Source organism: Monopterus albus, unplaced genomic scaffold (genome assembly GCF_001952655.1).
Source record: "Monopterus albus unplaced genomic scaffold, M_albus_1.0 scaffold60.1, whole genome shotgun sequence".
Taxonomy (NCBI): domain Eukaryota; kingdom Metazoa; phylum Chordata; class Actinopteri; order Synbranchiformes; family Synbranchidae; genus Monopterus; species Monopterus albus.
The window spans coordinates 2751103-2772849 of record NW_018127940.1 but is presented as its reverse complement, the minus strand read 5'-3'; the positions used below and the strand labels follow the sequence as shown (position 1 = coordinate 2772849).

General features: G+C 38.9%; 2 protein-coding genes across 3 annotated transcripts in view; one reads left to right on the top strand and one right to left on the bottom strand.

The window, feature by feature from the left end:
• zcchc24 (zinc finger, CCHC domain containing 24) overlaps window positions 1-17646 on the top strand; it is a 33133-nt gene extending 15487 nt beyond the window's left edge. Inside the window, exons 3-4 of the mRNA XM_020603064.1 lie at window positions 10923-11087; window positions 13749-17646. Of these exons, the coding sequence (XP_020458720.1) occupies window positions 10923-11087; window positions 13749-13862 (279 nt within the window). The 3' untranslated portion in view covers window positions 13863-17646. The remainder of the gene's footprint in view (window positions 1-10922; window positions 11088-13748) is intronic.
• Window positions 17647-18868: 1222 nt separating this feature from the next.
• ppifa (peptidylprolyl isomerase Fa) lies at window positions 18869-21019 on the bottom strand. Of its 2 annotated transcripts, XR_002275187.1 has the most exons (7): window positions 20813-21019; window positions 20637-20667; window positions 20449-20537; window positions 20276-20372; window positions 19476-19551; window positions 19188-19374; window positions 18869-18971 (listed from the first exon to the last, which is right to left on the bottom strand). XR_002275187.1 is itself a non-coding variant. In XM_020603065.1 (6 exons), exons 1-6 carry the CDS (start codon window positions 20954-20956, stop codon window positions 19239-19241), a joined length of 573 nt encoding a protein of 190 aa, XP_020458721.1. In that variant the 5' UTR covers window positions 20957-21019; the 3' UTR covers window positions 18869-19238. The 2 variants fall into 2 exon arrangements, 1 of the variants encoding a protein (XP_020458721.1); XM_020603065.1 differs by having other exon boundaries at window positions 18869-19374.
• Between the last annotated feature and the right edge of the window lie 728 nt (window positions 21020-21747).

Sequence of the window (21747 nt, the reverse complement as noted above, 5' to 3'; positions counted from 1 at the left end):
ATATAAATAATGGCCATAATGCACTTTTATATGTATTACCCCAACACTCAACACAATAGTCCAAATAAGGTACAAACATGGAACAGTAAAGAATATGGAGTGACTTCCAATCCACGATATTTTTAACTCTAGCCAATAGTAGTATCATCAGCATATAATACAAAGTTCAATAATTCAGAAACATAACACATATCGTTTATATACAATATGAAAAGTTTAGGGCCCAAAACTGACCCCTGTGGGACCCCACATACTATATCCAAAAATCAGATTGATGCCCACCCAGACTTACAAATTGCCGTCTATTGGACAAATAACTTTTTATCCATTCAGCAGCAAACCTCTAATACCATACCTTTCCAGTTTATCAAGTAAAATTTCAAAATTAATAGTGTCAAAGGCCTTTTAAAAATCAATAAAAATCCCCAATGTGTGTTTCTTGTTGTCCCAGGCACTGGTAACACCTTCTAGAAATTCAGTAATTGCAAGCGCTGTAGATCTATTAGATCTAAAACCATACTGCTTTTCAGTTAAAATTTTATGTTTGTCCAAAAATTTATCTAATCTAGCATTAAAGAGTTTTTCTAAGATTTTAGAGAATTGCGATAATAAAGAAATAACCTTAACCCTAGCTTAAACCTAAATCTATCCTGAAACCTAAAACCAATACTTGACCCCCAAACAGTCCTGTGAAGGTTTGTGAAAAAGTGCGGAGTGGCCAGAATGCCCTCACTTTCCAAAAATGTCCTCATTCGCATGGTATCAAACTGAACCAGTCCTCACACTGCTAGCCATACAGATACACAAACACACACATGCACAAAGTGTACTTGCTCTGCCAAGCAGAGGCCACTTCTTAGAATGAACTATTTCGGTGTCTCCATGGGGCTGAAAGTGGACTTGTGGTTATTCTTTAAAACAGTTTGAGCAGTTGTCCTCTGAAAATCCTTTTCTCTGTACAACGGTGAGATAAAAGCCTCTTTATAAAGACTTGTGACCTCGGTGGTTAAACCCGTGAACCCACAAGGGAAAAACTCTGAGCGTCGCAGCTCACTTAAAGACTGTTTAGCTTAATTTTAAATGCAGTGCTGCACATCTTATTTAGACTGCACTTGTGATATTGTTGCACTGTTTGAAGCCCGTGTGGATTTGTGATCCTTTTATAAAATGCCACTGTTGTGATTGAATTTGGGATCTGCTATTGTGAGCAAACTGCTTTTTATAGGCTAATGAAATGTCAAGCACTTATGAATAGCTAAAATGAAGAGCTTCTAGAATATGAAACCTTTTTAAGAATAGCACACTGACCCACATGGGTGCATTCAGGTTCAGGCAAGTGCTAGCCGAGGGAGTGACTGGCCATGGGAGTCATATCTAGTGAGCTCACATATCATTTGTTGAGTAATATTAGAAAAACATATGTAATTGCATAGTTTTGTCAGTCAGCCTGTTTTATCAATACATAAAGGCATTTGGAGCTTATAAATGTGAATGTGGTTTTGTATTAAGTGAGTACTACTAGTACACTACTATTACTATACAGCAAACTGTAATGCCAAGGTCTTTGGGTTTTTGACCGTTAAATGACCGTTCACTCTGGGATGAACAATGTAATCAGCAGTTCTGAACTTGCTGTTATATTGTGTGTCTGTGTGAGAAACATTTATATTATAGTTACATCTGTAGAATACATGTACACATGCATTTGTGTCCTTGGTGGTGCAAGTGTTAGTGTGTGCTGTAACTCAAGTGTGTGTGATTGTGATTATGTGCAGTTCATGACTGCGTAATGCTGCAGTTTATATTTAGAGACAACAAGATAAGAATGCTTATCTCAGCGGTTGTGGATATGGAGCTGTGAGGCAACAGAAGGAATACGAGACTGTTATGAGCTTCGGTGATCTCCACCATTGTAGGTAACATACACATTAAGTTAATATTGTTTGAAGTATTTAATAAGATTTAACCTTAAGGCCACATGTACTTTTTGTTAAGTAAACCAGGAATACTGTAAGCCATATTACTGACTCAAGAAAATGAATAATGTGACAGAATAATGCACAAACTGAGCAAAAACCACATCCATGGTGAAAGGATTCATGTTCTTAAAGACTGATAACGAACTTTCTTTTCTGTTATAAATGGTTTACAACCATTATGGAGTTTGCCTAAGTGTGAGGTTCAGTGTTTAAAAGCTCCATGAACCACATATTGAACACATATTGTTTCAGCTATATTGAAAAAGGCCAAACTGCATGATTAATAGATATATACTTACTGAAGTACTATTATGAGACGTTCAGGAAATATGTCGTTGTCGTGTCTCAAAGAAAGATCAGGCATGATTGTCTCTTTGATCTGTTTTGATGTTTCACAGTTCTTTGGTTGAAACCACATCCAGGCCTCTCCCCTTTTTAGCATTCATCAGACCGCTAAGGCTAAGACGCTAACTGAAACCACATTAAAGCAATTAGAAGTCTTATCAGAAAAGCTACGGTTAATGAGCAAACCAAACAAAAACTCCAAAAGACTCAAAGCTAACATTGTGGACTGTACCCCATCCGCTCTATCTGTAAATCTATCTCTTTCTGAACTGTAGCCAAATCAAATACAGATCCTGAGATGAGGACACGAGCAGACACAGATATGTGCACAGACACACTTGTGCACGTTCACGTGCACATGGAAATGCAATACACACAGGTCTGGTGTACTTGTGTTGCTTTCTGAGTGATGTCCTGGGGGATGCGGAGAAGCAGAGTGGGGCCTGAGCTCCTCCACTGCTGCTTTGTTTACACTGATGGTTTCCAGATGCTAGCTGGTGATCGGAGTGCTACGGAACGCTGGGGAGCAGCCCAGCAGTTTGGGGCCTGTGCCAGCAAGCCAGGATTAAGGCAGCCCTATCTGGGATACTTGAAAAACATGGCTTTGCCTTGTTATAGCTCTGTAATTATTTCCAAAGGCTGAGAGAGTTTGAGAAAAGTGATTATGAATTATCACTTTGCACGTGGTTAAGTTAAGTGTCAGACACTGTCCTTGTTTACTGAGGTGCCACAGGCAATATACAGTGATGTCTTAGGTCATTAAAGGTAATTATTAGTCATAAAATGTAGACTTGGATTAATTGCACCTGAAAGCAATTAACATGCTTGTTTTACTCAGTAATTTTTATGTATGTTTCTTTAAAGAAACTCCAGCCAAGCCTTTGTTCTGATACTGATTGCAAAGGGAGAGTTTGCACTCTGTAATTTCCCTCAACTTGTTTTTATGTGGCAGCTTGAATATATTTTTCGCATCTTCCGTCCAACCCCCATTCAGGGCAGATTGTTTTTACAAACAGACGTGCATTGTGCTTAAGTGAGGGCAAATTTATCACTTAAACAGCACACCTGTTCCTCCCATCACTTTCAGCCTCAGCCACTTTTCTTTATGGGCATCAGAAAGAGACAGCTGCACCAGCAAAGGAGCTGTCCAGAGAGAGAGAGAGAGAGGTGAGAAAGATGTCAGGGAAAGGAGAGACACACACAGAAAACAGTGGCTGTATTTAGAGCCTGTAGTGCATGGTGGAATTGATAAATAGTCCCCATAATGCACCTGGCTGAGGTTCTGGCATGGGTTTGGGGCTGTTTAGTCCAGCAGCGGAAACAGCAAATAAAAAAATGCTTGTTCTGTGTGCAGTGGGACACAGCTGAGGTGGTGTCATTCTTGTGAGAGACTTGAAGCAGTGGCCATCTGCACGCCCTCGCATGGCCCTCAGCTCTGACTGACAAGCTGACGACTGCAGCTTCAGATCCCCAGTTTCTGTGATGTCAGACAACAAGGGTAGTGATGAACAAGTGGATACAATGATTTAATTAAGAAACAGTTTAGACAAAATGGACACCTCTTCCTGAAACACTAGAGTCAAAGAAAAATTGCCTTGATGTGGTCAACCTGAACCAAAGTGTGAACTAGGAATTGTTTAGCAAGTGTTATGTAAGTTAAGTTTATGATGTGGTAATGGGAACATCAATTCATGCCAAAAAATCCCATATTAATATAAAAAACATCAGATCTGCGTGCTCTGTTGTAAGCAAGAGCCTTGGTTTAACCACGAAGCATTTCTTTTTAAAGGTTTGTTAGAAATGTATATAAATGGATTAATGAAGAATACACCTTTTTCCTTTACATTGCACTTTTCTTTCCTTTCTGTACAATCCAATAAAGTATCATTTCTCTTTTTAGATGTTTAGGTTTATTAGACGAAATTTCAAACACTCAGAGAGTCAGTATTATTCATGTGTAGCTGAAAAAGACCCTGCTCTCGAAATCCAGACCAGAAAAGTGCTTGCGTACAATAATTACCAACCATTTTCCAAAATCTCAACATTGTTTTAACCACCAAATCCCTTGTTTTCTCAAAGAAGGAAGTGAATTAACCCAGGCTTTACTGTTAGCACTGTCTGCTTGTATTTGTTGTCTGAGGGTAATGTGCGGAGCCTAAGTCAACTGTAGGTAAATGTCTTTCCCTAATATGTTTAGAAAGTATGAAATATCCACAACTTTGAAAGTAGAAGCCTCTATTATGACTCCTCTGAGGTTTGGCCTGGAAGGGACGTCTAATATCAAAACAAGGCTTCCTATCTTGTTGCAAGAGACATAGGATTAAGGGAGTGTCTGAGAGTGTACAGTCTGGTGTCTGTCCACTGGTCATTACTCTTACCCTGGAATGTAAGATCAACACAAATGTGAGATCACCTTTAGGCCTCAGACAGTGGTCTGGACCATATTTTTTCCAGTGGTCAGTAAAAGGCATCTTCTAATGATTTAAACTGAAGCAGAATTTCAAGATGGTATTGTGGCACATTCAAACTGTAATTTTAGAGTCTGTTGCCTAGTCTAAATAGAATTTAATCAATTTCATGGTGTGATATAACACTCTTTTTACACCCTTTTAAAGCCGGCTACACAAACTCAGGCAAGTTTCTGAATATTAGGTGATGTAATTTATTGTGCATCACCATGGTGCATCAGGACAAAGAGTCTGTGGCCAAAAGCACCCACAGCAATTAATATCTCAGGTTCAGTTTAGACTTCAAGTTCAGATAACCAGATTTTACCTCCTATGTCATTTTTGGCACATCTACTTGAAAAAAATACCTGAAATTATTGGTTTTTCTCAGTCAGCTTTTCATTTCTATTATTCTTTTTTATCTCTATGTTTAAAAAAAAAAACAAACATTTCTATGTGTTACTTTAAACTTTAAATGCAATATACAAAATAAATAAATAATAATAAATGCTTTCTCAAAAAGATCACAACCTGTCACTCATGTGATGCCATTTATTACCTGAATTATCATGAAATTTAAAAACATAGCAGTAGTTGTCATCTAGACCTAGATTACCTACTTAAACATACATCTTCAAATTCAGTCATCTACCTGCAGTAGTGCACATAGTTCAAATTCCGTGTTCTGTTTTTACAACAGCATTTCGCCACATGATAATGAGTCCAGTCCACTGTAGCTGTAGCCAGAGCTACAGTGGTTAGTTAACACTGTTTTATCCCCCACATCTCTGAAATGTATGGCCTAATTGAAAGCAGAGCAGCACTCAGTGTTTCTCAGGTTCTGCCCCTATGGAGGCCATCTGCTTTGGATTTAAATTTCTTCCTCTTTCTCTCTCTTTCTCTCAGTTTCTCCTTCCTTTTCTCCACCCTCCTGAGAGGGGCTGATTGGAGGGTCTCTCCACAGTTGGCATGGGTGTCCATGGGACTTGCTATTTGTCCACTTTACTATTTCTCTTTGTCTGGATGTTCAATTCTGATTCCAACAGCACGTTTTCAGGCCCCCTTCAATACAGAATCCTTGAAGAGCAGGAGGTTGATTCACATCCAACTCTGACATTAATCCTTTCTCAGTCTTAACAAGCTTTCTCCTATTTGTTCATCTTGTTCTCATGTCTCATTTTTATCTCCCATGTTGTTTTACTGTCTCTTGCACAGCTCTGTTTATTCTATTTAATACAGTTTGGAAGCTCATTAATCCTGAGAATGATCTGTGTCCTTGTAGCAGGGCTAAATGCTGAGTGGGAGTAGTGCAGGAACTGGAAAACTTTCCAGTTGTGACTCAAGAGTGTATGAAAACCTGTGGATGTGGAATTTATTTAGAATGCGTCGGTGTCTGTGCATTTGTATCTGGATGTTAAAGGGGACAAAAGGAGAGGGAAGCATTATGTCGGTGTATGTGCCTGCTTGGGGCCGTGTTTTGCATAGATATTGCATCAGTAAATATGTATATAACATGTGAGTGTATGCTACATTTAATCACTGACCTGTAGTGTGCTACACTGTCTTCTCAATGGACTCTGCTCTACACACAGTGACCCTTATCTCAGCACATCTAGTCTTAGGGACATATACAAACAATGTCTCAGTACAAGCAAGCACTGTCAAAGTGATACAACAAACACTACTCGCCATCTCCTGACAGGACACCATGAACTGAATTGCTATTTCAAAGCCCTCGCTTCCATTTGACGGACACCTAAAATGTTCCAAATGGCTCAGATATGTCCATTTAGCTCTCACTTTGGCACAAGCATGACTGGCTGTATTTGTAGAGAGCAAAGGAAAACAAAACACATCCTCCCATGCAGGGTCATCTCCAGAGGGTTGTGTGGTGTGATGACGCAGTTCCATTAAATTAGTCATTGTACTGTGTATTGTAAATGGTTTGTAAATATTGCTTTAAAGGCAGCAAAGCGTGCTTATTTTCTTGGAAATCAAGCCTAACATTTACTCAGGCATTCTAGTGTTTACAGCTGAGGGTTTTGATTTGTAATCCACTGCACCAATACAAATAGAGACAGGCCCCAGTATCTATCTGTGTATGTATGGTAGATGAGCTGCTGCCTTCAGTCTAGCTCTACATTTCCCAGCCTGCCTCTGTTGGCAGTGGTCATTCCCACGTGTTGGTGGGGGTCCATTGGAATGTGCAATACCAACTGTACCTGGAAAGTGTATTACTTCAGAACTTGTGCAATTTGCTAAACTTCATCTAAGACCTTCATGAGAGGTGACACATTGCAGTGGCTTGACAGCAACTGACCACAGTGGGCGTAGATTTACACAAATTTATAACTGTAAATGCAATAAGATTTTCAATTATATTGCACCATATGTAAGGCAGAAGTGATGTTTTACATAAGAAAATGGGTCGATTAAGGGCTTTTTTAACTTGTTTTACTCTCCATATTATTAACTGCATTAATATAATGTTATTCAAAATTAACAAAAGTATTTATTGTATGTATTTATAGTATATAGGGCTGCAAATAAGTATATTCATTATCAAACAATCTGCTAAACATGTTTTTAATAAATCGATTGAAATGAATTTTTCTATAAAATATCAGGTGATGAAAGATTATAATTTCCCAGAGCCTATGTTGGGATATTTACATTGTGTGTTCTGACAGTCACAGATCCTAAAGCTGTATTTCCACCAGAAAGTTCCAGGTATTTTTTTATTCCCAGAAACTAATGCCCAAGAACTATCCCCAGGGTAAAAGTCCCTTGAGCTCATTGTGATGTGCATTTTCACAGCAGTGCCAAAGCCCAGGGAAGATTAAATAAATTACCCGGCTGACGCACGACAGTCAGCAGCGGGGTTGTAAGAGTGCTGCATATAAAATGCTTGCTGTGGTAGGTGGATGTGGATGTGGGGTGGATAAACCATATGGGCACTATTCTAACCCTCAAAGTCACCTTGGCTTTTCCAAATATTATAATGAATGTGATTATTCACAAACAATAAGCAATACTTGTAAATGTAAAAATTGAAAAATAATGATTCTTACAGGGGAAATACATTATTGAATGCATGTTCAGGAACCACCTGCAATGCCTTTGCGGGCCACCATGGTGCCGTGTACCTCTGGCTGAGAACTCCTGCATTAATCTAGCTCACTGGCCTCTTTGTGTAGGCCTAAAGGTAAAATGGTCATAACAAACTGAGAGTCAGTGGCAGCAGTGCATCCAAATAATTTTCACATTAGCACATCATGATTTTTAGGCTCATGGGGGCGACTGTGGTTTGGTGGGTAGCAGTTGTTTCCCAACCGGAGGTTCGACTCTCGGTGCCTGCAGTCCCCATGTCAAAGTGTTCTTGGGCAAGACACTGATCCCCCAAGTAGCCCCCGATGGTTAGAGGCATTGGTTGAGTTGGCAGATGGCTGCCTCGGTTCTGTACCGGAAACAAATTCCTTGTGTGTAACATACTTGGCCAAATAAAGGTGATTATTATTATCATATGCGAATGCAATGCTTGTACCGTAGAGCCCTGTAACTTGACCAGTCAACAACATTCAGCGCTGCAGTCCCCCCACCAATAGTTCTTGGACCTTCAGAAAGTGCTATCCCCGGCAAGGTACTTTTTTTTTAGGGGTAGAACTACACCTCTGAACTAAATTTATACCCTGGATCCTCCAGTGGAAATGCAGTGGAGGAATTATGTTGCAAAAAAATTTCCTGTTCCCTGGGGAAAGTTCCTCTGGTGGAAACGGGGCTAAAGGCATTAAGTTTATTACCAGAGAAGACCAAGAAAAGCTTCAAATCCTCACACTGGGGACATGGATCTAGTGAATGTTTGTCCTTAAAATGACTGAAACAATTAATTCATTATCAAAATAGTTCAGTGAATATTCTGATGATCAACTAACTGACCAACTAATCCTTTCAGCCCTATTGTTATACCTTTCTTGTATTTGAAAATTATAATGTCTGTTATTTCGAAAATTAATCTAAACACAGAAGTCCCCTTACTTTGTGTTGGAGCTTTCAGTCATATCTCAGTTGTCTTCATTCAGTGATGGTGACTGGCTCAAGCGTGTGATCTTTAATGTGACATGTCATATGACCTCACTTGGTCATGTGATTGTAGATGGGTGGCAGGTCATCACCCCATTTCTGTTAAGGGCAGGTCACTCACTGTTGTCTGATATAAATGGCCTCCTTGATCTTCCTTCAGATGACAGCGAGCAACCAGCCCTTACCAGAGACCTGCCTCCCATCTGCAACCACTTGTCACATAACCTCACTCTGTCATTTGACACATCACATTAAAGATCACATGCCTGAGCCAGTCATCATCACTAATTGGCAAATTTGTATGTACTTCTTCATAAACGACAACTAACTTGCATAATAATGATTTTGTATATATATAAATTCATAGCAAAAGGGGTTGTAATCTGAAATCACTCAGCTGCAGAGAGAGCTTGGTGCACAGCCAAAGGCCAAGGCCAGACCCTAAGAACAGCATGGAGCTGGAAAGGAATGGTCATGAGGAGGATGAGTACTGTTTCTGTCCTGCTGAGTCCTGGCTGCAGTATCAGGAAGATTTTTTTTTTGACATCTGAACAAATGTCTGCAACAGGAACATTATCTCTGACTATACAGGGCAGGTTAAGGTTAGACCTCCCGAGCAGCACACCTGGTATTCTGATCATAACTGATTTTCAAACTTGAAAATAGTGGGTCTTTAACAGTGAGAGAGGCAGCCTGTTTACAGTGGAATGATACTGTAACTAGATCACTTATGGGACAGCATCCAAGCAAAATGTTACCATGGCATTGTCTTTGAAATTGCATATTGTTTGAATTAAGACAGCCCTGTCAGTGTGTATATAATAGAATGGTGTGCTGCAGGCCAACAGAAGTCAGATTTTCCACCCTTTGTGCTGTCACAGTGGGAGATGCAGAGCTGACAGTGGGGTTGAGGTCATACTGTTAAGGGGCCAGATCGAAGCACGACCACTCATACTTAGCATTGGCTCCATGGTGCTGATGCAAAGCACTGCCGTGTGTTAGGACAACACCAGATGCTGCTGATTTAAAGTTCCTTTTACTAATGCACAGGCTGGTACAAAAACGAGAAGACATGGGATACAGATTTTACCCCTTCTCTCACTGCTCTGTACCCCCTACAGAGCATCCTGAAATCTGCAGCCAATGTTAAAGTGATTATGAAAACAATCTGATGTCTTGCAGTGGAATCAGGGAGCGAACTCCACCGATCTGATTTCACTTTAAATGCAGAGAATTTCCTAACCTTCTGGAAAGCTGCTATCAGATGCATGCTGTGCATTAAGTTTACTTCTTTCTGACATATTGGATATCCATCTGTGAATGAAAGCATTTTAAAAGTTCTCATGACTATATTTACAATGTTTATCTTCACAATAGAGGGAGATTGTTTACCAAAATGGTCACTGTCACTGTTAAGTGCTGGAATGATTTTTCTTTTTTTCTGATGATAAAGCTTCAAATTGATAATGACAGCCTCTGACAAATTTACAAATCAGTGTATACTAGAACTTGTTTTGGCAGCATGGAGGACAGTTTGTGGATTATCATCTTTGACGTCATCAGCAATATGCTTGTTGGCTCATGCTTTTAGGGGGAACAATACAGCACAACTTTTCTCGCTATACTGTTATAGTGGTCTACATAAAGGTGCCAATATGAAGTCACTGGAGCAGCTCCTTCCAAAAGTATGACCCTTAGGCTAGTGCTTTTTCATGGCTGGCTGACTGTTCATAATCATCTCCCTCAAGAGAATCAGAGGAGGAGTAATTTAGCACAGCTGTACTGAAAGTAAATGTCAATTACACAACCACATATTGTGCCAAAATTGTGTGTAGGTGTGTGTTGTATGATGAAGCTTAATATATTACCATGACAAGGACAGACACACCCTGCTGTCAAAGCTCACCATCCATTAATGTCCAGCTGGATGCATGAGATTCTTTAGAAAAAGTGTCCTCTTTCACTGAAGTAAAACACTTTGTGCACTCCCAAAGTTGTATTTATTGAAAACGTAAAAGTACAGTCATGCTCTCCCAACGTGCATACATTTCATTTACTTTTGTCTCTACAGGCTAGACCCAAAGGTGAAGGGCTGACACCCTACCAGGGAAAGAAGAGATGCTTTGGAGAGTACAAGTGCCCCAAGTGTAAGAGGAAGTGGATGAGTGGCAACTCCTGGGCCAACATGGGACAAGAATGTATCAAATGCCACATCAATGTCTATCCACACAAACAGGTACTTCAACATACTGTATGACACCATTTTCTTAGAATCTGCAGTGAATTCATAAAGCAAAAAAAAAAAAAAAACCCACATTACTCATTCACTTTAAGTGGTGGATTGAACTGTCGCAACCAAAATTAACAGAGTCCAGGCTCAGGTTTGCGTGGCTGTGTACTTATGCCTTGAGGATATTCCAGATGGTCTCAGTAAAATAAGATAAAAATCATCCCTAACAATTGCTTTTGTCTCTTTGGTAATAAACCAGTGCTGAATAAACAAATTAAATTTCCTGACTGATAAATGTTTGGGATTAATAGAAAAGAATCACATCTTGAAACGAATATTTGTTTACCACTGGCTCTCGGACACAAACTAACTCCAGGATAGCTGAGGCTTAGTCCTGCAAAAAAATTCTCTCAACTTTAATAACGTGAAAAGGTGAAATCATTTTAACAAAGATGCTGCAGGGTGTTTTTCCAAACACTCAGAGGAGAGCAACGTGCTGTACCCGGTCTGTTTGACTCAAACTCCAAAATGCTCCTCACAGCCTGTTGATAAATCTGTTTTCTTCGGCTAGAGATATACTTATCCTCAACATTTCATCTTTTAATATTTATGCTTTTCCATATTCTTTCAATTCAACTTCCTGAAATAAAATTAGGCTTAATGCTCAAGGCCCCACTTGTTCTATGAATACCATGGCTGACCAGGCTCCTCTCTGTTAACGCTTACATGAAACGAAGCAGGAAAGGGACGCCGCTCGACAAATTCACCCGTCTGGCAAGGATTTGCAACAGTCCCAGACAATGGAAAGTTATTGCATAATTTATTCCAGATCTGTTGTTTCTTCATTTGTATCTTAATGAGATATTAACCAAGAATATTAACTGTACTCTCTGAAAAACATGGGTGGATCAGTGCAATCACACAACCTGTACCAAAGGTTTTCGCACTCAAATCATTTTGTTCCATGGAGTTTACTTGTGAGAAAACTCACTCTTCCCTGGCTCTGCATCTTGTGGCAAAGCTGCACATAGGCAAGCAAATTCCCTGTGTTTTCAATGTCACCCACTTAACATATTTCCCCTGTCAGCGTTTGAAATGGACCGCTAACCTCTGTGTCCTCGGGTATCAAAGAACTCTGCCGCTAAGCACACTTTCCTTTCTCCCTGCGTATTCCCATGGACTGAAAATTTATTTTCCAATCCCACTCAGATGTATAAAATATTTGTCCCTCTTTAGATAGGAAATAGATAATTCTCTGTGCATTTGGTTCATGCCAGGAGCATTATTTTCACAGGGGATGGTGTTTACATGTCCCCTTACTTTTAAAGTCACATTTGTAAAATTCTCCCTTACAGAGTTTTAATTGGATTTACTTGCTAACATCTCTAAACAGTGTCCAGTTGCCATATCTCAGATAAGAGAAACATGTTGATAGCCTACATCTTGGGGCCCAATCACAACACTATTTAGAACTGCTACATTTCAGTGGATTTCATAGAGGTGACCGTAAATTTTCACCACTAATCAATAGCAAGCCATCAGGAAAGTGCTGAGCTCCTAAGGGAAGAGAGCATCCAAAATGGAGGAAGTTAACAGCTTGTTGCTGCTCCATCCAGCTTTCTGTAACCCTCCACAGTCTGAGTTGATGATACAATAACCTTTTTAAATAAATAATGTGAACTACAGCTCCCTCAGCGAACAAGCTAATGAACATACTAACTGACAGTTTGCAAGCTCGCTAGTTAATTTCATAATATTAGGCCAGGTTAAACAGCATTCACACATAATTGTTTTAGTTTTTAACTGGTTGAACCCTAAACTACATTCTGTCCCTAACAGTTCGAGATACAAATCTACGTTCTCAACTCAGACAAACTTAAAAATTCTTCAATGTGATCCCTGCTTCTGTGCCAAACACAAACTTGCACATTATTTATGGCTGCGGAGGAAAATTCTATTTTCACGTCTTTCAAATGGAAATAGCTCAGACTGCAGCTTCAGCTACAGAGCAATGCCCTTGAGCTTGAGTCTGTTGCTCAAGGACACTTCAGGGAAGTGTCATGCAGCAAAGGGGCTTGAACCTAGCTCCTCAAAACTACTGAGGGGACCCCATAAAATAATCATCAGATTTTCCAGCTTCCTTCAAGAATGTAATATTTTTAAGGCACCAAAATTAAAGTCTCAGTGCATCCTGCCAGACACACTTATAGACAACTGAAATATCTCCCTGTAGACCCATGATAAACTAGTTTACTTAAACCAACTTTTCTTTAACAAGAAAAGAGCAGATAAGAAATAAAGTTTTACATATGATTGTTAAAACAACCTCTAAACGTGCCAGACCTGATAGATTCTCTTAGTCATAGACAGTGATTCCACGAAAGCCAGTGCTGCAGTGGTTCACTAATATCTCCAAACTGATCATCATGATCAAATGCAAACTGGGTCTTTTTCTTTAATGCCAGATTGTTAGTATACAGCAAGTTTTCCATTTTCACTGCAGCTGGTCTGAGAAGACTATGGAAGTTATGTTGGAGGCCAAAGTAACCCGGTATATAGCCAAGTTGAACATGGTGCCAAATAAACGACTTGATAAACTCAAGAGATTTTATGCTGTGCTTCTTTAGTGTCTAATATGACTCATTACTGCTCTGTTTACATCTACAGCGCCCTTTAGAGAAGCCGGATGGCCTGGATGTTTCTGACCAGAGTAAGGAGCACCCACAGCACCTGTGCGAGAAATGTAAAGTCCTGGGCTACTACTGCCGCCGTGTGCAATAACCTTCTTTATTCAGTCAGAGAGCAACTTTTGTTGTTTTTGTTTGGTTAACTACAGTTTTTTTTAGACAGTATTGAAGATTACATCCAGGAATTAGAGGAATGTGTTAATTTAGGATCAGTCTGTAGCTCATAAAGTGCTCTTCATCATAAGCAAAGGCAAATGTGACTTCTTTATGCCTCACCTATCAGAAACCACATAACTCCACTGATCCAACAACAACAGTAAATCACTGCATTGATGATTTAGCACCAGGCAGTATTGGTGTCAATAGATTACCTCACCTTGGGCTTTGTTGGCTTTCCGTGTTTCATTTTCCAGCCAAGCGAAGTGTGTGGTAATGTGATGAACGTTTAACCCGCGCCTTCATGACGATATAATGTATGGGAGGTCTTTGATTTCTTGCCGTATTAGGGTCAACGGCACATCTTATTAACTGTGAATTAACTGAGGGATAATGTGCCATACATCCCTAGCTTACATTTGGCCTATTTATTTTCTTGTCTAGTGTGCAATTTAACTATAACTGGGACATTTAAAAATGCTTTTTTTGTATGTTTGTATAGTACATTAATGTGTAACTGCTTCCACGTGTCTGAAACTACTGTAGGTTCAGTTGCGTTACTTGCTCCTCGTCTAGATTTAGTCTTGCTAACAGATAAGGTTTCATTCACCCTCCCTAGAGTATTTTAGTTGCCATACAAATCCTCGGTTACCAACAGTGTTAGGTAGATGCAGATGTAAGATTAAGTCATCCACACAGTTGCTTGCCAGTGTCAAATATTCAACACTTTGATTAGCATTATAAAATATTTTCTACATATTAGGGGTTAAATTGTAAAGCCTGGTTATATTTTAACTGCAAATTAGGAAATTACAAAAGGAGAAGTTTGTTTAAAAAGGGATTCATGGTGATACACATCATATTTTAGTGTCATTTGATGCCTGGTGGAGTCAGTGAACTTAAACTGGAAGCTTTTCCAAGACCTCGCACCCTTCAAAAGTATGTCCAATAGCTAACTGCAGTGTCAAGACTGAGGTGAAAGATTTTCAAGTTGGCTGAGAGAAACAATGATTTGTGATGTGATGCTGAAGATTCAAGGAAATATTGAACGTGTTGATGAAATACTGTAAGTTTACACTCAGATTCAAGTTATGGGGCCTACTTTTATAAGCCAGCGTCTTTAAAGTAAGAGAAGTACACATCCTGTTTACATACTGTATATCAAGGCGCAGACCTAAAGTACTACAGATGAAATAATGTAGTTTTGACTTATAGAAACCTGCCTCTCAAGAAACCTTGTTATAGGAATTGTGAACTATTTTATATGTACTGTATTTCTAGCCTTACAAAAGGAGGTTGACTATATTTTATACTGTAACATATTATATTGTGCCTTAAAAAGATTGAAGTCAAGACGATGAGGCCATTTAAAGTTAGGAAAAGACTTGGGTACAGGCTCAGAGTTGGAGAAGTATTCGTGCACGTGGGATCTCTGATGCATAGTAAGTTTAATGTAGGTTGATAAAGGATAAAAACCGATAGTTTCTCTTTTATCAGTTTGAACTGGCATGGTGGGTGTTCACGTCAACACAGTTTGCTGACTTGGAGGCACTGGCTGAACCAGCATTTGCAGCTGGCACCAGCAATCATCCTGTGGTCTGTTGTCATGAAATATCAACAAAGATGTTATTTCTTAGTTGATTCTAACAACAGAATGGAGGCGCAGATGAAACTGTGGATCTCACTCTGTTTTTTATGTATTGTACTTATGTTTATCCAAGGAACCGTGGTTTTTGTCAAAAAATACACATGGTCACTTGCCTCAGTGGGAGAGTTTACAGTGGTTGATACAGTTTTACAGTTTTGGGAAATGATCATTTAACTGAATTCCATCTGTAAGGTTAAAAGGGGCACTCTAGCCATATCCCCAGAGTTGGGAGGCTGGCAAGAGACTCAAAAAAACAGTCTAAATCAAGGCAGCAGAGGCTGAGATATGTACCTTTTAGTTGCTAGTATGACTGAAGGTCCAAAAAAATGTTGGTTCCTACATTTCCCATCATGCAACTCAACAGCATCTGTCAGTATACTTTCACAATAAAAAAAAAATTAGCTTCATGGCTAAAATTTAAGGAGTGCCCCTTTAATAAAAGGAACTGTCAGTTATGCATCTATAGTGCCACAAGTTAAAGGCCTAATTTGTTGGGAACAATCCATTTTTCAGTCTGTTACCATCTTTCTTTTGCTGTGTGTGATGATGCTAACCTAGCAGGTCTTTAAATCTGAACCTTATTGTTTCTATCATACCATGTGGCTGCATTGAGAGTAATAGATACCAATGATGCCTTATGAATGAACTAACCTCGTAAACATGTAACAATGTTATTGTGATTCACAGAGTTCTGTCAGAATAGTGAGAAATCATGTCAATTTGATTCTGCTCACAGACATGGGGAGGCCGTTTTAAATGGCAAATCAAGAGCCAATGGAAGCAGTTGATACAGTGCATCTGAAAAAAGAAAAATATCTGTTTTCAGACACAGTGTCTTGAATTACATATACTTGACTTTTCTAATACCTTTTCAGTTCAAATTTATTTTCTATGAATGAGATGTCTATTTTGGAACACTTAGATGTTGAAATTTTTAAAGCAATCTGCAAAAACTCAAGAGTTATCTCCCTGACAAAGAGACTATTTATGTATATATTTGATGGCCATCATTTTCAAGGATAGTAGCTCTTTTGAAGTGTTATGCAATATTGAAGCTTTTTGTGTGAAGAAGGGCCTATTGTTGAGAAACAAAGCTGGGAGTTTTTTTTTTCTTTTTTATGTTTTACAAAAATCTGATGGGTTATCCTGCAGAAATATTTATGGAAAGATTTTTTACATCACTTTTTGTATAGAATATGCAACAAAGTTATACCAAGAAGGAAATATTGATGTCTACATGGAATATTATTAAAAAGCTGGTACATAATTAATACCCGTTTGCAATTATAAGCCATTGTATTTTTGTCTTTTGTTTTATGATGTTATCAGTGTTGAATAACCCACAATGTTATTCTGTTGCTATTCGTAACTAATGATGAGCTTCCATTTACATACAGTTGCATGTATTCATTTTGTAAACAGTACCTATTATATTATGATGTTACATTGTGTTAACATGCAGAAATCTTTTTCTTAATTAGTGACAGATACTCACCACTGTATAAGCACATTAAACTGTGAGATGTAGTTTGCTTAAAGCAGCAATGACAAGAAACTATTATAAAATGTTAGTGTTAGTAGTTTATGGAGTGTATAGTTTTGTTAAGAAAGCGTGCGTGACAAAGAACTATTTTAGAGTTTGCATGTGCATGTGTTTGGTTTTGAATGAAATATTACGTTGTGCAATGCATACTTATTTAAATACTTTACAGTAGTTTGTTACAGTACATATTGTTTTTAACTTCTGATTGTTACTGAAGTATTTCATTTACCGCTAGCGTAGCCTCTACAAATAATACTTATTTACCGAATGTAATGTGTTAACACTTATGTGGTCAACTTGGAAAATTATGTTTGTACTCTTTAGTGTCTGTATTGCAATAATGTAATATTTGAAGTGGACAGAACACAGATGTGAGGTCAGGAAGATGATGATTTTGGGAAACAAGGATAAGGATGGTTTCGACAGTAAACCACAGGTCTGTTTTTCATGTCCATGAAATGGCATTCCAAAATGTGCCTTATTTGTTAGTTGGGAAAACATTTTAGTGCTTTAGAGCTGTTGAGAGTTTGATGAATAAAAAGTCATTATCCATTAGGACTGCTTGGATTATGTGTTTCATTAGTTTGGTTTGCTGAATTCCTGTGAGGTGTTCACTGTGGAGTTTGATTTCAGCCAAAAGCAACACGTTTTATAAAAGCTCATGGCTGTTTAACATTCATTACAGAGATTTTATGTTTTCAGCATCTGTGCCTTTGAGGACAAGCTTGTAGTCTAACACAAGTGTATATAAATAAGACAAAAGAGTTCCTAATGGATTATTCATGGTGGTCGTGCAACACAACAGAGGAAGAGACTTGTAAAATCCTTTTTTCACTTTCTGTGAAAGTGCTGAATAATAACAGATACATCAAGATGACAGGAGTTGATTTCAACACTCTGAGTCAGACTGTGGACAGGAAAACCAAAACACAACAAAGGACACCAGCTGACATGGGTGCTGTGTGATAAATGTAGACATTTACAGCAGAAGAACCAGCTTGTACCAGTTGTTAAGTGTCACTGTTTTGCACGCGTATTAAACATTGGCCACAGTATCATCGTCTTTCAAGCCAAGTTTCCATGCACAACACTCGACGTGCATTCCAAATAACTAAAACTACACCAGAGGGTGGGGACCCAAATTATATCAAGTTTGTTACAACATCTCTAGCTCAAACAGAGCAAGAGCTGAAAGTCTCTATAGCAACAATGTAATGTGAGAATTCAAACAAACTGTGGAAGGTCAGCTCACATATGGTTTCATTTAGAGGCAAGAGCCGCTTTTTCACATCGCTTCATTATTTACCTTCATAATGTATTAGCTCGATAAGCAGCACCACCCAGCCTCTGGCTCTCAGACAGGTCCTGGCCTCCTCCTCTCCCCTCTAGACACTCTGTCTTTCAAATAAAGAGGCAGCAAAGGAAGAGCAGCCCACATACAAGCTAAAGACAAGCAATTTCAGGTTTCTTCATGGTTTTAGCAGATTCAATCATCTGGATTCATGGTGTCCAATGAGGCTATAGCCAACAGGTCAATTATATATCAACTGCATCCATGTGATATTTCAGCTCCACTGTAGGTGGATGTAACTTCATGTCACATCCTGCTCTGATGGACAGGAAGTTAGTCGTCTTGGAGTCGGTGTCTAAAAAAAGCTGCTGCTGCTGGTTCATTTCCAGGAAGCGTTAAAACCAGCAGGGCTGGTGGCACATGACAGCAAATGTCCTGCACTAAGACCAGAGCTAGTAAAATCTGAAAATGGCCATTTATTTGAGAGTAATTGCATATTAAATACATTTTGCATAGTAGACAGCTACAGGGATGGCTAAAGTTAAAAGTCAGAAAAGCAGGAGATCTGTAACAACAAAGATAAAATGCATCAGTGTTATAACTCCCTGCGTTTCCATTATTAGTATTAGTTATAAGTAAACACACACTATAAACACTTCATTCCTGATTTTGAGCATGAAATATGGCTCTTTTAACAGCAATAATCATTTAGGGAAGAGCAGAATCATCCGTGACAGCTCCTCTTTGAAAATATAGTGAACACGAAAGGAAAGATAAATACCAAGTGAGTGCATAGCGAGTCATCTGACCAAAGTCCACGTGATCTTAGATTCTATTTGATTTCCCCGCAGTCAGCGATGACAATTTTCTTGATTACACCGCCGTCATGTAAGCCAAAGGATTCCATCCTAGTGACGACATCCATACCTTCCTTCACCTGCCCAAACACCACATGTTTACCATCGAGCCTGTCAAAAGAGAGACAAGAAGTGGTTTCAGCTGCTGCTAAGTGATTCTGAAATTATTAGCAGCAGAGCTGAGATGACTGATTATTAAGTCCTATATTTACCATTCAGTTTTAGCTGTACAGATGAAGAACTGGGAGCCGTTTGTGTTTGGCCCTGAGTTTGCCATTGAAAGTGTTCCTGCAGAGATGGAAAAGACAACAAGTAAATCAATTAAATGTGATGCAACCGACAAGATCTTGGCCTGACATTTACACCAGACAGGAGCCAAAAAGGTGCACAACATAAGTCAGTAACTCTGTCAGGTTCAGGTCCGTTTTGCTTTTGGAATCTGATGCAAACTGCGATTACGCAACACTTTAAAATGAAGAACCAAATAATCAGCATGTGGATTAAGTTTATTTAAGGAAGGAGTTATTTTGATTACTGCATAAAATGCAGGTCATTCACCTTGGGATTTCAAAATCAATACAGCCAGTAGTTTTAATGCTGGGTGACATTAGGCACTGCAATCTATAATAGTGCAGAAGCAGCTATATTAAAATAAAGAATTATGGCAAATTATACTGTTAGGATGCTAGGAAAGTGACATATATGTGGTAATATGCATACAAGTTAGGACTGTTTTTCCTAGGAATTAATCAATTCATTATTTTTGACTAATTATTTTGACTTCAAAAACAGATAAAGTGTTAAAAATCCCCAGATCTGAGACAATAATTTTCCTTGATAAATTACTTTTCAATACTGTTGATTTGTTTTCTACCTGTGATTAATTGTTTCAGCAATCCCAAATACATACACAGACAACTGGCAAATTAAAAAGAAAACTGTTGTTATGAAGTAACAAACATGCATCATGGATGGATGAAACACTGTGATGAATGAAGCTGTATAGATGCACCTGGACCAGTGTGTTTTAATTTGAAGTTTTCATCTCTAAACGTTTCCCCATATATAGATTTCCCTCCAGTGCCGTTGTGTTTGGTGAAATCTCCTCCCTGCAACAGAAAACACACTACCATGAGCATTACAGGCACTTTGCACTTTACTGACAGACTTCACTGTAAATCTTACCTGGCACATGAACCCAGGTATGACCCTGTGAAACCCACATCCCTTGTATCCAAAGCCATGTTCCGCAGTGCACAGTGCTCGGAAGTTTTCTGTTAAGACACAGATTTATTGTCATTGTGTATCGGCATAAGTCAACGGCAGTAAATGCTCTTCAGGTTCTTTCAAAAAGTAAACATGGTTTAACATACCTGCTGTCTTTGGCACAACATCTGCATTCAACTGCAAAATAAAATAATATTCAAATTCATGGATGAATGGTTGCACAAAGCCATGCACTTCCCTCATATGCACATATCTGACAGGCTGCAGGTGACACCAAGGTCTTCGGGAGAGGCTAACGTTAGTTAGCTAGCTAGCTAGCTACCTCAATGATTATTCTTCCGAGAGGCTCACTGTCGGCCTCAATGTCCAAAAACACCACCGGGTTTTTGGAGGAACCGGAGGAGAACAACCTCGCAGCTGCGATGCCCAGGGAGCTGTACCTCATGCGGGTTTTTATCTGTAACATGACTACTCAACTACTTAGTGGGTGCGGAAGGCCCCGCAGAGCACATATGGGTGCTGCTGGTAGTGTTTACATGTGACGTCACACAGTCGGACGTGCGGTGTTGAAACAAACAGCGACACCACGTGGGAGGCTTAGGAAGTGAAACACCTCCGACCTGGCTGATAGGAAATTAGAAAACCGGTGCTTGTTCAATATAGGAAGGAAATTTCAGCATTGGCAGGAAATGCAGTTCAGAAATATCAAGTAGCAAGGAGCCAGTTTTTCCCCTCCATCTGCTGCTTCAAAGTTCAATATTGAACTTGATTTATCAAATCAATAAACTATTATGAGGAAAATAAAAAAATCATTCAGAATGAATTTGTAAAAACTCAGGTGAACTATTACTTGTTTATAGCCTACTTTGTCGTTCAGTAATCGTGAGTAATATATTACTTGTGCCAAATACCTGACATCATTCCATAATTGAAAATTAATCAGCTATTGTATATATTTATATTTCTTCTCAAATTTCTTTCAAAATGAAAGTTACTGGGATGACTAATAACATTCGCAAATTTTACAATGCTCAGTTGGTCATACTGCAGGAGCTAACGTGCCAGAAAACAAACCTTTCTGTTCTGCTATCATTAGCATTTGTGCAACATTTATTAAAAAAACAAAAAACTGTGGGGTATAGGAGCCCCCAAGTGGCATGGGAAAAATAAATAAATGCTTAAATACAGTAAATGAGACTCATAAAACAGCTAAAGCTTATATCAAATACTTGACAAAATAGCTCTGCTAAATCTTAT